The 14610-nt window shown below is 56.0% G+C and overlaps 1 protein-coding gene across 6 annotated transcripts in view; it reads right to left on the reverse strand.

The window, feature by feature from the left end:
• The window catches only part of GRB10 (growth factor receptor bound protein 10), a 171978-nt gene that overhangs the window by 24059 nt on the left and 133309 nt on the right, over positions 1 to 14610 (reverse strand). For all 6 annotated transcript variants that reach the window (XM_059397196.1, XM_059397198.1, XM_059397195.1 and 3 more), the window contains 4 exons: positions 10162 to 10318; positions 3179 to 3294; positions 2447 to 2515; positions 961 to 1098 (listed from right to left, as the gene is read on the reverse strand). In XM_059397196.1, the coding sequence (XP_059253179.1) occupies positions 961 to 1098; positions 2447 to 2515; positions 3179 to 3294; positions 10162 to 10318 (480 nt within the window). The remainder of the gene's footprint in view (positions 1 to 960; positions 1099 to 2446; positions 2516 to 3178; positions 3295 to 10161; positions 10319 to 14610) is intronic.

Raw genomic sequence — 14610 nt, forward strand, 5'->3', positions numbered from 1 at the left:
CAAACATTCAAAGTGAAGACCAAAGAACATCTAGAGCCTAAGGTTCAAAGTGGAGAGCATGCTGCCTCGTCTGGCCCGGGCCACCTCTGCAGCCGTGGTGTGTAAGGTCCAGACATCCCACAGTCTTCCCTCGACAGCTTGTCCCATCCTCGTCCCTGCCCTTCCTTCATCCTAGTTCTCCTTCCTGCTCTGGGGTCAGCTTCCACGAGGGCCCTGGGAAGTCAGGAAATCAAGTTGCCTTCCCAGCCCCGTAGGAGATGGAAACGGCTCCACCTGCCCCTGCCCCCGCCCCTCGTCCCCAGCTCACGCGGGGCAGCCACTAACCGCCCAGAGTGGCTTGAAGGTGGCCTGGCCCCCAGCGCCCTAGCCTGGGGTCCCCCCAGACCCTCCCTCCTCTCTCCTGGAATGACGCACACTTGGCCACAGTCTGTGGGGCCCTCTCCCACTGCAGGGTGTGTTCACACACACAAGGACAGTGTGCAAGCGGGAGTGTGCAAGGACACCAGCCAGCAGGGCGAGCCCCCAGCACCCCAGCTGTGGACACCTGCCGCTGTAGCTTCCATCTCTCACCTGCCCTTCCTGGACATACATGCCCAGCTCCAATCCCTTCCTGGAAATATCTACGGTAATGCGTACTAGCATGGCGACCATCTACCAGCCACCCCATGGCCAGCCCGGGTGCCCAGTTCCATACCCTGGAAACTGAGTCAGCATCCTCCAGGGACTCAGGCCGCCAAGGAGACTCTGCTCCCAAGACCGGGGCTGGCCGGCCGGGGGGCCCGCAGGTCTGGGCAGTCGCCCGGCTTCCGAGGGAGACCAGTGGGCCGGGAACTGGGAGACAGTTTCTCCAGTTATCACAAGCGCGGGGGACCCAGATGTGCTTTTCCAAGGAAGCCGCGTCCCCTCTGACTGCCCCCAGCCTGGGGTGACGGTGGTGGCAGCAGCGGCTTTAAAACCCACCTTGGACGCCCCCTTGGTGGAGCAATAAAGGCCTGATCTCCGCAAACACACGTACAGCTTTCTCCACGACTTCCTCCCCAGCTCCTTCACGTGCAAGAACCCCTGGATTTCAGGGCAGCTACTGGAGTTCAGGAAGTTCTGTTGGAGAGACGCGTCAGAGTCAGAAGCTGCTGCCGCCGGCCAGGAGCAGGTGCGTCTCACTGCCGTCGTGGACACTCTGACATCTTCTGAATTACAAAAACACTCATTTTTGGTCAAACCAAGCATTTTCAAACGATGGTTTTCCTTTCAAAAACCTTAAAACCCCACGTAAATCGGTGTGCAGGACATTCATGCCCACGCGAGCCAATGGACCTTCCCAGCATTGACGAAAACACAGGACGTCGCAGATTCCCCTATTAGACAGGAGGGTTAAGGGCCCTCCCTTTCTCCTGGGTTCCCATAAAACACGCAGCCTCATTAAAAATTAGGGTGACAGGAAGCACTGGGAGCCGTGTGGAAGGAGACCGAGCACGTCACATCCACCGTGTCGCTCTCCACAGAAAGGTGAGCTGATGCATCTCTCCAGGAACGCCTGGGTGACACTGACGTCCCAGCTGACCCCTCATGCAGCATGCCTGCCTTGGGAAACCGAGGTCAAGAGACAGGTCCAGGAGCAAGGCCGGAGCAGTGACAGGGTTGGGTCTTTTTCAAGGGACTGAGAGGGACACGGCTCCTCCCGCAGGTGGACAGGCCAGTGGACACAGCACAAATGCTGTGGTCAGGGTCAGGGCGTAGGGATCAAGGGGGCTTTGAGAAACCCCAGAACGGAGCTCTGAAGCCCTCACCGTTCAGGAGGTGAAAACAGGCCTGGTAATCCAGAGAGCAGACAAAGCAGGACAGCAGGCAGAATTCTGCAGGAGCTAAATTTTCGTGGTTTCTCTTAACCTGAGGCCGCCTGGAGAATGCTGGCTGTGTTCGTGAAAGGTCTGTTCTCTCACGCGACATGCCGTACACAGACACGTTTTCTCGGGGCACAGCCTAACTGTCCCCATTCCCATCTTCCCTGGGAGAGCATGGGCAACTCAGCCAGGGTCACGGGGAGGGGCTGGGGAAAGGCCACGATTTCTCAAACAGACTTCAGAAGGCAGAGGGAGACATGATATGAAACTCATTTTAACGTACACTCTGCTACCTTCTCAAGGGTTTTATGCCAGCCCTCTTCCCGGTAAGGGAGCTCAGGGTCTGTGTGGAGATCCCCAGAGCTCTGTCCTGCCCTTCTGCTCACACTGCTTCTAGCCTGGAGGAAGCTCATCCTGCTGGTCAGTGTTTCGCCACGAAGGAGCCTGGCTACACCCCCATTTCCCAACCAACCATTACTTCTGGTTACTCTAAACCCCGATAGGAGCCAGGGCTGGTACAAAGGTGGCAACCCCGTCTAGCTTCTGGGGAGCCACCACAGCCACTGGAGAGGACGTCCACCCAGAAGCGCGTCCCTGCCCAGTACCTGTAGAAGCTGGTTGTGACCGCCGTTGGACTGCTGACACCAAGTGACCATCTGCTCTGGGAAGAAATTCTAAGGAAATGGGAAAACAAATACATTAGGTTGGTTTAAAAGTGGGGAAAAACAGCCTTACAGGGCCCCTAGCGTTCAAAACGTTCCTACAGGCGTGGGGACGTCCATCTGTATCTAAAATGACGTCTTTTCCCTCCCCTAAGTAGCAGGGGGCCCCGGACCCTGACGGGTCCCAGGACACATGCCTCCCTCGCCACCCCCCAGGGAAATAAAAAGGAAAGAAAGATCCAACCCGATGTGCCTGGAAACTCCTCCTTCCACAAATCACGTAGTATTACTAGCTATTTGCAGAGAGTAATGGGTTTTTCTTCTGCTGAATATTGAACCGATCTGTTCTTGGTCGAACCAATTCAACCATGACCTTTTGATGTAACTGGAAAACCTGCCCCGCCTCTCTCCCCACTCAGAAGCTAACCCCCTTTCCCTCTGTGACCACGTAAAACGCTCTCGTCACGTCTGGCCACCACAAGGGCATTTAGTTAAGCATCGGAGACCGAGTTCCGAGTGAGGACATCTCGTGAGACAGCAGACCGGGTTCTCAAACCCTCTGCCACCCCCGTATCCGTCTCACTTCCATTATCCACGGCTGCTACGGATCCCAAACATCAACCCCAAGAGTTCGAGAGTCCGAAACCCTGAACCTAAAGAGGTTAAGACTCTCACCATAGGATTTTTGAAAAACTCGTATTTTGCATAATTCTTCCTAAATAAAAACTTGCTCTCGCTTGCCATGGTGCTCTCCACCTGGACCACCAGCTCGTGGTCTTCCAGGCACCTCTCTGTGGAGGAAAAACACACATGTGAGAAGATAGAGGCAGAGCTGGCCAGGTGCCATCGCCCCAGCGATGACCTCCGGCTACTGTTCCGCTCCTGTGTACCCGCTGTGAGCACAGACGTGGACCAGGATAGACGGCACGGACACCTCTCTGCCTTGTGGTCCCGAATGCTCAAGGGGTACTGCGACAGGTCGGGGGAGGGATTCACGTCAATCCCGGCTTCTGCACCGGGGAACGTGTTCATAAAGACTTAAATCAATAAAGACTCGCGGCAAATGATGCTGCCCTTGAACCAGGGGAATTCCTGCTCTCATGAAGAACAGGGGCTACAGCAACCGGGAAGATGTCCGCAGACAAGGAGCGTCTGGAGGGAGCCCTGGAAGGCGGGTGGGCGAGAGGAGATGAGTGCAAAGCCGGTGAGTCAGGAAGCTCCATGGACAGACAGGCAGTCTGGTCAGAGGACGGGAAGGGACGCGCCGCGGTCTGTCCCAACGCCCGGCCTCGAGGGCTGAGGCCCATGCCACCCACACGTGGGGCTGCTCTCCTAGCCTGGATTACGCTGCTGGAGCAGGAGGAAAACATGCCGTGCATGGCACGCACAGGTGGGCACACACTCAGGGCACCTGCTCTGATGGTGCCACGCCCCCTCCCGGAAGTCCGCTCAGCAGGAAACCGACCACCAGGGATAACGGAGTGTTCAGTAGGACAAAGGCACGGCAGCCTTGCCGTGTGAACTGATGGCAAGATGGCAGAGAAGGAGATGCCACAAACCTGGCTCGGACCAGGGGGCGGGTCCTCCAAAGCCCCCTCCTCCTTTCCCACGGCCAGAGCCTTGGTGCCACATAGAGGATTCTTTGGTAAAAACATGTTTGAAGCCCAAATTTGCCAAGGCCCAGAATATCCTTCCCACAACTGCCGGGAAGTCCGGGGCCACGCCTGGCGCCAGCCATGAGCCACGGAAAGCCCTGCCTGCTCCTGGCTGCGAGGGAATCCACCGGCAACAAGAGACCCTGCCCCCGCCCCGCGCGTCCCCACGAGAGAAGGGAGGAGCCGTGCCTGGCTTGAGCGCGCGATCATGACCCCTGCCTTTACTTTCCTAAAAAGGAACTCCTTCAGGTTGGCATTCGTTAAAACGGCGTTTCCGGTGCAAATCAAATCAGTGACCTCTGTTCCAAAGTTTAGTCAGGAAAAAACCATTTCTGTAGTAATAGGGACAAAGTCAAGCACCCAGAACCTGCGGATGGTTGGTTTATAAACCTGAAATTTTTCACCCAGCAAAATAAGGAAAAACAGACCCGCGGGACTATAAGGACCTTAGCGAGGACGGGACGATGCCACGGTCTGAAGCAGAGCGTTCTGTCTGCACAGGGTCACGAGGAAGCCCCACCGCGGCGGGGGGAGGGCAGCAGCTCGGAGGGGCACATGCGTACACAGGCACGGGCCCTAGCGCTCCTGGACAGCCGCTTCTTCCCTCCCCAGGTCCCCCCGACCCTGACAATATCCCGGGACGGCTGCGCACACGCTGGGCACAGGGCAGCCAGCATAGCGGAGCAGGGAACCCATGCGCCCTGAAAGATGTGTCCTCCTCTGCTCTGGGTCCCTCAGGGGTCTCCTGCAGGGGCTCAGGTACCCACAGGGGGCTCCCCTTCTCTAGCCCGCAGGGGGCCAGGAGCCTAGGACAAGCCGTGGGCCCAGGAAGTCTGTGTGTGACCCATTTCCCAGAGACCCCTGTCTGCCATGGATGCCAGGCACCAGCTTTCCCAGCCATCGAAAAGCCACTCCGACAAATCAGCTCAAAGCCCTTTTCTCCAGTTCTCACTTTCTCTCTGATTCTAAAAACAGGTTTGCTTTCTTTCTTTCTTTTTTTTTTAAAGCTTTTATTTTATTTATTTAACAGAGACAGAGAGCGCACCAGCAGGGGGAGCAGCAGGCAGAGGGAGAGGGAGAAGCAGGCTCTCTGCGGAGCAGGGAGCCCGACACGGGGCGGATGCCAGGACCCTGGGCCAGAATTGTGACCTAAGCCGAAGGCAGATGCTTCACCGACTAAGCCCCCCAGGTACCCCTAAAAGCAGGTATTTTCAAACGACCTCGGGTGAGTCTATTAAATAATCCCATCACTGTCCGTAAACTTCCTATAATCACAACGGAAAGCAACATTTCATCAGGGTGTTCCGGAGGACTTCTTGTACAGATTGAAGAGTCAGACACTCCTCAAGGGGGACTCTCTTTTCTCAAATTTCTGACACTAAAACCAGCATCTACGCCACCACCCTACTAAACACACAAAAAGGTTACAGATCACACAACTCAAGAAGGCAGATCTTTGCCTTAAACTGTGCTGCAGGCACGTGAGTCCTGGCAGAAGCCAGAGCTGCCGGCCAGGCTAGCGTCGGCCTCCCACCCTGCCGCCCCGCCCCCGTGCCCCCCTCCACCCGCCTCCATCGCAGGGAGCAGCTCCTGCTGTCAGCAGGCTCCTAACAGCAGCTCCGGGCTCCGCAGGACTGGGGACTGTGAACACACAGGGAGATGCCACGGAAAACAACCTCGACATCTGGACACACCCGATAAGCAGCGTTCCTTCTAAATACCTCTTTTCAAACGACCCCCGCTGTGGGTCAAACGCTGTGGGGAAAGGACAGCGTTCTGGTGCCTGCTGCACAGAGCGACAAGGAGACAGAGATGGGGAAGGTCAGCATTCGGAGGCCCTTCTGAGCACTGAGGGCTGAACATGGACGCCATCTCTCCTTTGACACCTGTCCGCATGTCCAGATGGCAGTGTCCCTGCAGCCAAGCCCTCCAGGGGGTGACGGCCACACCTTTCTCGTGGGTCCAGGTACACATGCAAAGCTGTTAACAGCTAGACTTTTTCCTAGAGGGAGCAACTTAATTCTCACAACTACAGAATTCACCAAATCCCTGGACTTTCCGGGAGCTGCCTTCCCGTCACTGCTCCATGCACAGTGGACTCTGCTGCTCATGCGTCCTGGGGTTCGTGGTCACCCAGGGCCTGGGAGGGGGTGCCCCATGCCCTCCTGGGGATGCAGCTTACCCGCAGTGACACCTGCAATGCCACAGGGGCTCCAGGATGTCGTCTGCATGCCCCTGGTTCCAGTTGCACAAAATCCCATAAAATGATCATTTGTCCGCTCAACACAGCGGCAGGCTAACTGTTAGCTCTCCAGACATGTCCTCCACACGCAGGCCTCCCGGCAGAAGTGGGCCCTCAGGAGTCTTGCCATGCATGGGCTCGGGCCAGATGGCAGAACCAAGCCCTCCTTGTTCTGGTCCCTCTGGCTGTACTTGGTGGCTGCTGAGTGGCCTCGGTCGGGGACAGTGTTCTCAAGGCTGTGATGTCTACATTAAAGGCCGAGGCCAAGGACCCCCCACCCCCCCACCCCCCACCGATAGGCAGAATGTGAACAGATCACAACCAGGGAGCAGCTCGCCACGGCTGGAAGTTACAAGGCACAGACCAGCCTCCTTAAGACCGTCCATCACTAAGGACTCTGCCCCAACTTGTCAAACGGCCCTGAGGGGTAAGGGACTTCAGGAGGTGCTGCTGGGGCTGAGGAAAGGCACTGACCCAGCTATGGCTGCAGCACAGTTCAGAGGGAGGAGGAACATTCCCACCAGCCAGAGGCGCTGCCCATCGAGCACCAGTGGACACCTCTGCATCTGCTCCCTTCCCCCACCCCCACCAACGGGGCCGCTGAGGGCTGCGGCCACACACATGCATGCTCGGTCTTCTGCTAGTGCAAGCAGAACATCACTCCTGCCTGGGAGAAAGTTTAATATCGCTAAGGATCCAATATTTTACCTGTGAAGATCTGGGTAGTAATTGTGCCTTGAAATCCTCAAATCTGAGGCCATACATAGGCTCAAAGTGTCACTGGAATTAGCTCACTTATGCCCCAATTATAAGGGGTAATGGTCTGCCTCATACCAGCCTTCCAGATCTGAGGCGCTGTGGGCCTGGCACCAGAATCTCAGGCCTCATGGACACACACGTCCCCAGAGCATCCCCAACGCACAACCGAGAAAGCGACTTTCCACATGGTGCTATCAGTAACTGAGGACACGGGGCTGGACGGCTCTGCCCGAGAGTGGGGGTCCCCTGACTGTGTGCCAGGACCCAGGGACAACCTCCAGAACATCCTCCATTAAAGAACTCTGCACCAGACGAGCACACTCACGCCCGATGGTGGGGATTCAGTGCAGACACATCCTGTGGCTCTCTGATGGGCACAGCTACAGTGCCTGCCAGTGCCTGCCTGTGCAGCGGGCTCCTGGATGTCCGCTATCCCCACTGTCCCCACTGCTGACCCTCAGGTGCTACTGAACACGGGTAAGAGCAGGATTTTCGCCTCAACAGCAACGTGGCTGAATTTTTAAAAAGGACAGCTTGCATCACAAACCAAAGGGCACACAGAGGAGATACAGGAGCATGAAGGCTGGAGGCTCTGTGGACCTGCAGACGGCAGGACTGATCAGCTCTAGAAGCTCCCATGTCCTGCACTACCCAGGCCTTAGGAGCTGCTGCTCCCCTGCTGCCGACCCCGCTGGAGCCGCTGGCAGAGAAGCTGCTGAGGCGGAGCCCCGAGGGCTCGTCACGCACCTGCAATTAATGTCACGGACTTCCTTTGGTCAAACAGAATCCGTGTTCTTCTGCACCCCCCCCCCCACCATTTTCCTTTCTCCCTTCCTTTTTTGTCACTTTAACTTGGTTTTATAAGATTAGGGATGCCTGGGTTAAGCCTCTGCCTTCAGCTCAGGTCATGACTTCAGGGTCCTGGGATCCAGCCCCACACAGGGCTCCTTGCTCAGCGGGGAGCCTGCTTCTCCCTCTCCCTCTGCCCCTCCCCCCCTTGCTCAAGTTCTCTTGCTCTCTCTCAAATAAATAAAATCTCAGAAAAAAAAAAATTACCTTCTTTAGAGTATGTTAAGTAAGTATGTTAAGTCCATCCGTGAATAAGACAAGGAAAAAACAGAAAGCGATCGCACCCTGAGAATACTGTGTGTGCACTCGCAGGTCTTTACTGAGTTTTGCAGAATAAATTCCTTTTCACGTGGACGATGACTGCTGAAGTTTTACCATACCTAAATTCTCCATCTCTGGCATGATGGTTGTGAGATCAAGGGCTACCACAAAAAAATACGTGAATCAAAATTTCTCACAGTCTTTGTGTTTGATTTTTTTGTGTGTATCTGTCTCCATTTTATACGTGCGACTTTATATGTGTGGACAAACATATTCGCGTATTGCGATACCTGCAGAACGCCTTTCTACAATTCCTTTCAAATTAACCGTTTTCTGAGTTTTGAGTGGGTTTCGGGAATAATCATATTGGGGTCCAAGTCCACAGCTGTGTTTTTAAAGTTCCTTCTGTGTGTGTGTGTGTGTGTGTGTGTGTGAGTGCATGGACACACGTTGGTATACATGTGTATACACCCAAGCGTGGCCTGTGTACGTGTCCATACACGCTACAGGGCTCCAACTGTTGTTTAATTTCCAGTTCCCTGGCAGCAGAAGATGCTGCTGGCGGCCCCAACAGAACAATGTAGGGCGCATTCATGGCTGCCCCAAACTGGAGCTCCACAATGGGGCTTGAGCATTGTTCCTGCAGGTGGCACCAGTGAATGCACCTGGTGCAAGAAGCCTGCTAGATGATGGAGGAACTTTCCTCGGGCCTGGCGATGGAGGTGCACTGGAGATGGGCCAAAACAGTTAAGGGAGAAAGTGTTCTTCCTAATCGTGAGCTGCGCGCTGCGTCTGACTGCACAGGGGAGCTAGAAAACAGGGACTTGAAACAACGCCAACGCAGGGGGCCCCTGGGGCTCAGTCAGTGAAGCATTTGCCTTCAGCTCAGGTCATGATCCCGGGATCCTGGGATCGAGTCCTGACTCGGGTTCCCTGCTCAGCCGGGAGCCTGCTTGTGCACGCTTGCTCGCGCTCTCTCTCTCTGACAAAGAAATAAATAAAATCTTTTAAGAAAAAAAAAAAAAACAACAAACAACGTCAACTCAAATTTAGTAGCACCGTTCAGGCTTAGACTGTATAACAACATCCTAAAGAACACTATTTCGTTACATGAATATTCCAGCCTTAGAAGTTTAAATTTGATCTATTCACCTTCCCGAAAGGTTTAGGAGGAAAGTTTGGAACCACGGAAAGAACTCTGTGACCTGTGCAGTCTCTCCTGCAGCACACGGGACAGGCACAGTTGCTGATTTGGAGAACATTCTGGTTTTAGGTGTATGCCTATGATTTCCTAAGCACCAGCCATTATCTGGTAAGAATTTAAACAGAAGTCTGAAAAGCTTCCTAACCTGAAAAAGACCACCTGAGCAAGAAACCCCACCAAACCTCAGTAAGCTCTACAAACAGCACCTATTTCAAAATCATCTCTTGCTCTCTAAACATGAGACACACACGTGTGCGCAACCTGTGCGAACACTGTGAACCAGGCCAGGGCTACACCCTGCAACTTCTGCAGGCCGTCTCCACGGCACTCCACTCCCACTCCCAGGAGAGGGACGAGCTGCCGTGGGTACGGGGATGCGGGGACGGTGCTCCCCCCAGCCCAGACCTGTGCAGCAAGTTCTGAGCACCTACCACAGCCAGTTCTCCAGCCAAGTCACAGAAGGAACCTTCCTGCTGTGTGCGTGACCTCGGGAACGGCCGCTGCCACCCTCCCAGAAGCAAGATTCTGGGAGCAGTAGGTGGGGGAGGGATGCAGGAGAAGTGTCAGGAGAAACTGGTGTGCAGTGAAATGGGGACGACAAACAGACAGCTCGCTGTCCAGGCAGGGACACCGTGGGGACACAGCCGCCTGCTTGGCCACGTGCCAGGTCCCCCAGCAGGCTCCCTACCTAGTCCCAGGTGCGGGTGGTGCTCCACGAGCGTCCAGCTGTTGTCGTCCACACAGTGACTTCTGTAAACCAGCAGCTGGCACAGGTCCCTGGCCGTCATGTCTGCTGGGATCTCTACCACTCTGCTCGTCCCATCTTCACTGAAGATCCTCACATCCTGCAACACACAAAGGGCCCGTAGACAGATGAGTACCTGGGGCTTTTGAGGAGTAAACCCCGAATCGAGATCGAACAGGAAAGGTAAGCACCGTGGCGTTCCGACCCAGTCCAACGTCCTTGCAAACAGCAAGGCCACCTGCCACCCGTGTCCCCCGCCGCCCAGCTGCAGTGGGGCACGCAGGGTTACAGCAGGAAGTTCTTGAAATGCCAGGACACCTCGGGGCAGACAGGCACACGGCCAGGCCGGAGCGTACGAGCTGCTTCCCAGCCACCTGTCTCGGGAAGCGCCAGGACGCGTGTCTGATACTGCCGGGGGTCTCCGGGCCAAACGGTTCCGCTGCACAGACAAGCGGAGCAGCCCAAATCCTAACTTCTGATGAGTCCACCTGCTGCCCATTCCCAGGTCTGCCTGCATACAGCTGGCGCCCAATCAGCCTGCATGCAGTTCGGCTCCCCAAGGCCCAGGGAGAGTCACACGAAGAAGAAAGAATCTGCTGAACTTTAAAATACTGAGAAGACAGGGCAGAGTAAGAGCACAGTCACAAAATTCTTTGGCTCCATTCCCCCTACAACATGACACAGCTTCAGCTCCCCGCGCTCCCAGGGAAAGGGACGGTCAAGCAGAAATACCCGGGACCAGCAATGTCCTCTGCCCCAGCAACCAAGTGACAGGAACAGGGTGCAGCCTCTGGGGAGACACAGGGTGCTTTCAACCAAACCAAACCAAACCAAACCATCTTACCTCAACAGCATGGAAAAAGCAGTCAGAGGAACAAGATGGCATTTTAAATGGAGACTGTGTCCAGAAAGGGAGTTTGTCGCGGGCTTTTCCACTGTCCCCCGTGGGCGGGGCCCCACCAGCAGTGGATTGTGCAGAGGTGCGGGGAGCCGGGCGGGCAGGGTGGGCAGTCTCTGGGCAGGCGGGGAAGCTGCCGGAGGTGGGGGGCTGCTTCTGCCTCCCCTAGGTCTACTAAGTAGTGAGTCAAGCCACGCTGGTGAGTCAAGACCAATCAGCGCCTTCCCTGGGCCTGATGCAAGTGGCCCCCACGGGGTCCCCACTCCTCCAGTATGGCTGAGGTGGGGGATGGACCCTCAGGCCGACAGGCCAGAAAGAGCCCCGATCCTGTGCTCCCGCGACAGCGAAATGGAAATGCAGGGCACCCAGAGTCCGAGTATTCTCTGAATCCAGGCCTGTCTGCCAAGTCCCTCAGGAGTCTGTGTCCTCGGCGGAGTGGGAGCTCCGGTGGCCTCTAAATGTCACCTGGTCCTGACCAAGTGGCCTCAGCTCTCTTGCCCCCTCTCTGTCCCTTTTCCCTGGTGTAAACTTTGGCTGGCAGGAGAGGGCGAGCCGTGGGGTCAAGTCCCTGTTGCAAAGTAGTGAACACAGGAGCAGGAATGGGGATCGTCCAGTCCTACAAGGACTGTCCTCGCTGGAGGGGAGGCAGGGTCAGCCTGGAGGCACAGCGCACCGGGGGCAGGTCACCACGTCTGCCGGGCCACACCGTGACAATCCCCTGGGAGCCAATCAGGACCGAGGGACGAGCTTGCAGCTCGCATGCGTTTTTATAGAAACCTACTCATCTCTTTCCGGTAGTGCACATTTCACTGGACGGAAGTTACACTTCCACGAAACAAATCAAATATTCAAATACAGCTGATGCGCGGCAGTCTGTAAAAGTGACCTTTAAACAACGAAGAAAGGTCTTTTGCCTGAAGGTCGAAATATAAACGAATGCACGCAGTAACACGAACGAGAAACGGATTTAGAAACTACAAATGGGTCCAGATAATTCCTTAGAATGCTGTCTGCCCTGTCCTCTGCCAAGCCCGGCGAGCTCCTGGCATTCTCTACGCTCAGTGTCAGGGAGCCTGTCTGGGACGACGACCACTGTCAGCTTCTCCAGAACAGTTTGATCACGCTGAAGTCTGTTTATCAATTCCCTGCCCCAAATCAGGTCCGGCCCCCGTACTGAACCTCCTGACCGGCCCAAATGCATTTTTCTTTAAACCGGCCCTTCCCCTCCCTGCCGCTCGCAGCCACCACCCCTCCCCCCGGAGGTCTATATATAGTCTTCAGTATTAAAAGCTAAGATGTACTTTGTCACCAGGCCAAGTCCACGGCTTCTGGATTCCCAGAGCAGGCCGGGCTGCCGGGCCCGGGGCAGGGGCAGACACAGACGGTGCCCCAAGGGCAGGGCCTCGCCACGTACGCTGGCTGCTCTGCTCTAGCCCCCTCCCACACACAGCAGAGCTGCTGGCCAGTGATGGGACAAACCCCCCACGACAGAAAGGCAAGAAGCCACCCCACGCAGCAGCAGTTGGGGGTGGAAGGGGACGTGTCCAGTGCTACACAGGAGAGGACGTCAGCGATTACTGAGACACCAAGAGAAATGCTTGGTAACGGGTGGCCACCTTCTACCGTACCTCCCAAAGCCAGCCGCTGAAGGGACATCCAGCACCATGAGGTGCCTGGTCAGTCACCACCTGGGCAGTGCTGGGGCTCATTCTGCAAACAAATACGGACGTGAGATCTCAGCCCAGGGCACCTGCCTGGGTCTCTGCCCTGCGCAGCTCACAGCTCAGCCAGGGGAGATTCCTCCCGTCGGCCTATGGTCTCCCGGGCGGGCTTGGGACTGTCAAGGGTACATATGGGTGTGGGTCACACCCGGATGGGGGTGAACTAGCAGCGCAGGCCCGCAGTGCCAGCCTCTACTGCCTCAAGCAGGCTCCATACTAGCGGAGACTCACTTCCCCCTCTGGGCCGTGAGCACTGCTCGGGGAGTCGACCACAGGTTCAAAGCAGTGTTTGCCCTGAGGATGTTTAAGGACCACTGAGGCCTCCCTCGGCAAAGCGGGGGTGGGGAGGCTCTAGAATCAGACTGGGCCGCAGTCTAGCTTCAATGAGAACCAGCTGCAGGAACCTGGCACCGTGGGCCTGTGCTTCAGTCTCCTCATCTGTGAAATGGGGAGTCTGTGAGTAGCGCTGACCTCACAGGGCAGGCCCAACTCAGGCTAAGAAGAGCCCCCTTTGGAAAGGTCTTGGCCCCCTGTGCCTGCCCCCTTGAGGCGTGTTTTCAAGGAATGAAGCACCCCATGTCTGTGGGCTGCAGACGGCAGGGAAGGGCCCCCACCCGGACCCTGAATCAGGCCTGCAAATTTGGGAACAGAAGCCTCCTGACCGGACAATTCAGTGGGAAAAACAAACCCCTGATTCCTCAATTTTCCTCTTTTCTGTTGCAAAAAAAAAAAAAAAATCTAAGTAAATCATTGCTTTCAAACATAAAATGGTACTATTGCAGGGAACGTAATCCCATCAATAGGGTAAGATGCTTCTCTGCAGAGGTGAGGGGGGCAGGGATGCTCCATCAGGCCGCTCAGCCCCTGCCAGCAGGGCCCTGTGGCCTATGATAAAACACTTGGAGTGGTAATAAAACCTTGTGGCACTCCTGGAGCCCTGCTGTCACTTTTTATGCACTCCCTGCACAGAGAAAGCAGCAGACCAAATGGGAGGAGTTTGAGAACCATCAGGATGGAAGTGACGTCATCCCAGTGGCCCCGATCTGCACTCTGGGGAGCATGGCTTCTGGCCCTGGGTCCCCAGCAGGTCAGCCGTGGGGGTTACCTCTCTGCTGTCCAGCTCACTCCCATGTCATGCACCAGGCACATGTTGCTGGTTGACTCACAGGCTCAGAACCCCCTACTGGGTTGAGAAGCCCTTTACTCTGGCCCAGACCACCGTGCAAAGATAGAAAGTGGGGTACTTCCAGTTCTTTGCACCCAGTGCTGTCTGCCCCACCCCAGGATGCATGGATTGAGCAGGGCTGGGGGAGGGGCCCAAACACTGGCCTAGAAGCCAAGAGAGTAGGGAGTGGAGGGCTCTGAGCCAGGAGCTCCCTGGCCAGCTTGGTCTTCCTTCCTTACCTTCAATCAACCGTTCTGAGCTGGGAGATCTCCCAGGTCTGCTTTCAGCACATTTTCCAAGGTTAAGGATGTAAACTGAGGTTTTCAGAAACTTTCTTATGAACACTGGCGGGGCGGAGGCGTGTCAACACTTATGGAGAAGTCAGGCTGTAATCCACCAACTGCCAGGGACAGGAAGTGGGATGTGCTGATGGTACCCATCCGGCTGGGGCCACGAGGAGGAAAGTGGGAAAGTCAGCGGTGTCCAGGCAGGTGGACGGTGCCAGGGGCCCACACCTCTGCCTGGGCAGGTGGGGAGCTCCACCTCTGAAAACTGCAGCAGCCATGCCAGGGCCCAACGTGAATGCCCTGCAAGGCCCGTGTCACTGT

The sequence above is a fragment of the Mustela nigripes genome, chromosome 4 (assembly GCF_022355385.1).
Source record: "Mustela nigripes isolate SB6536 chromosome 4, MUSNIG.SB6536, whole genome shotgun sequence".
NCBI classification, from domain to species: Eukaryota; Metazoa; Chordata; class Mammalia; order Carnivora; family Mustelidae; genus Mustela; species Mustela nigripes.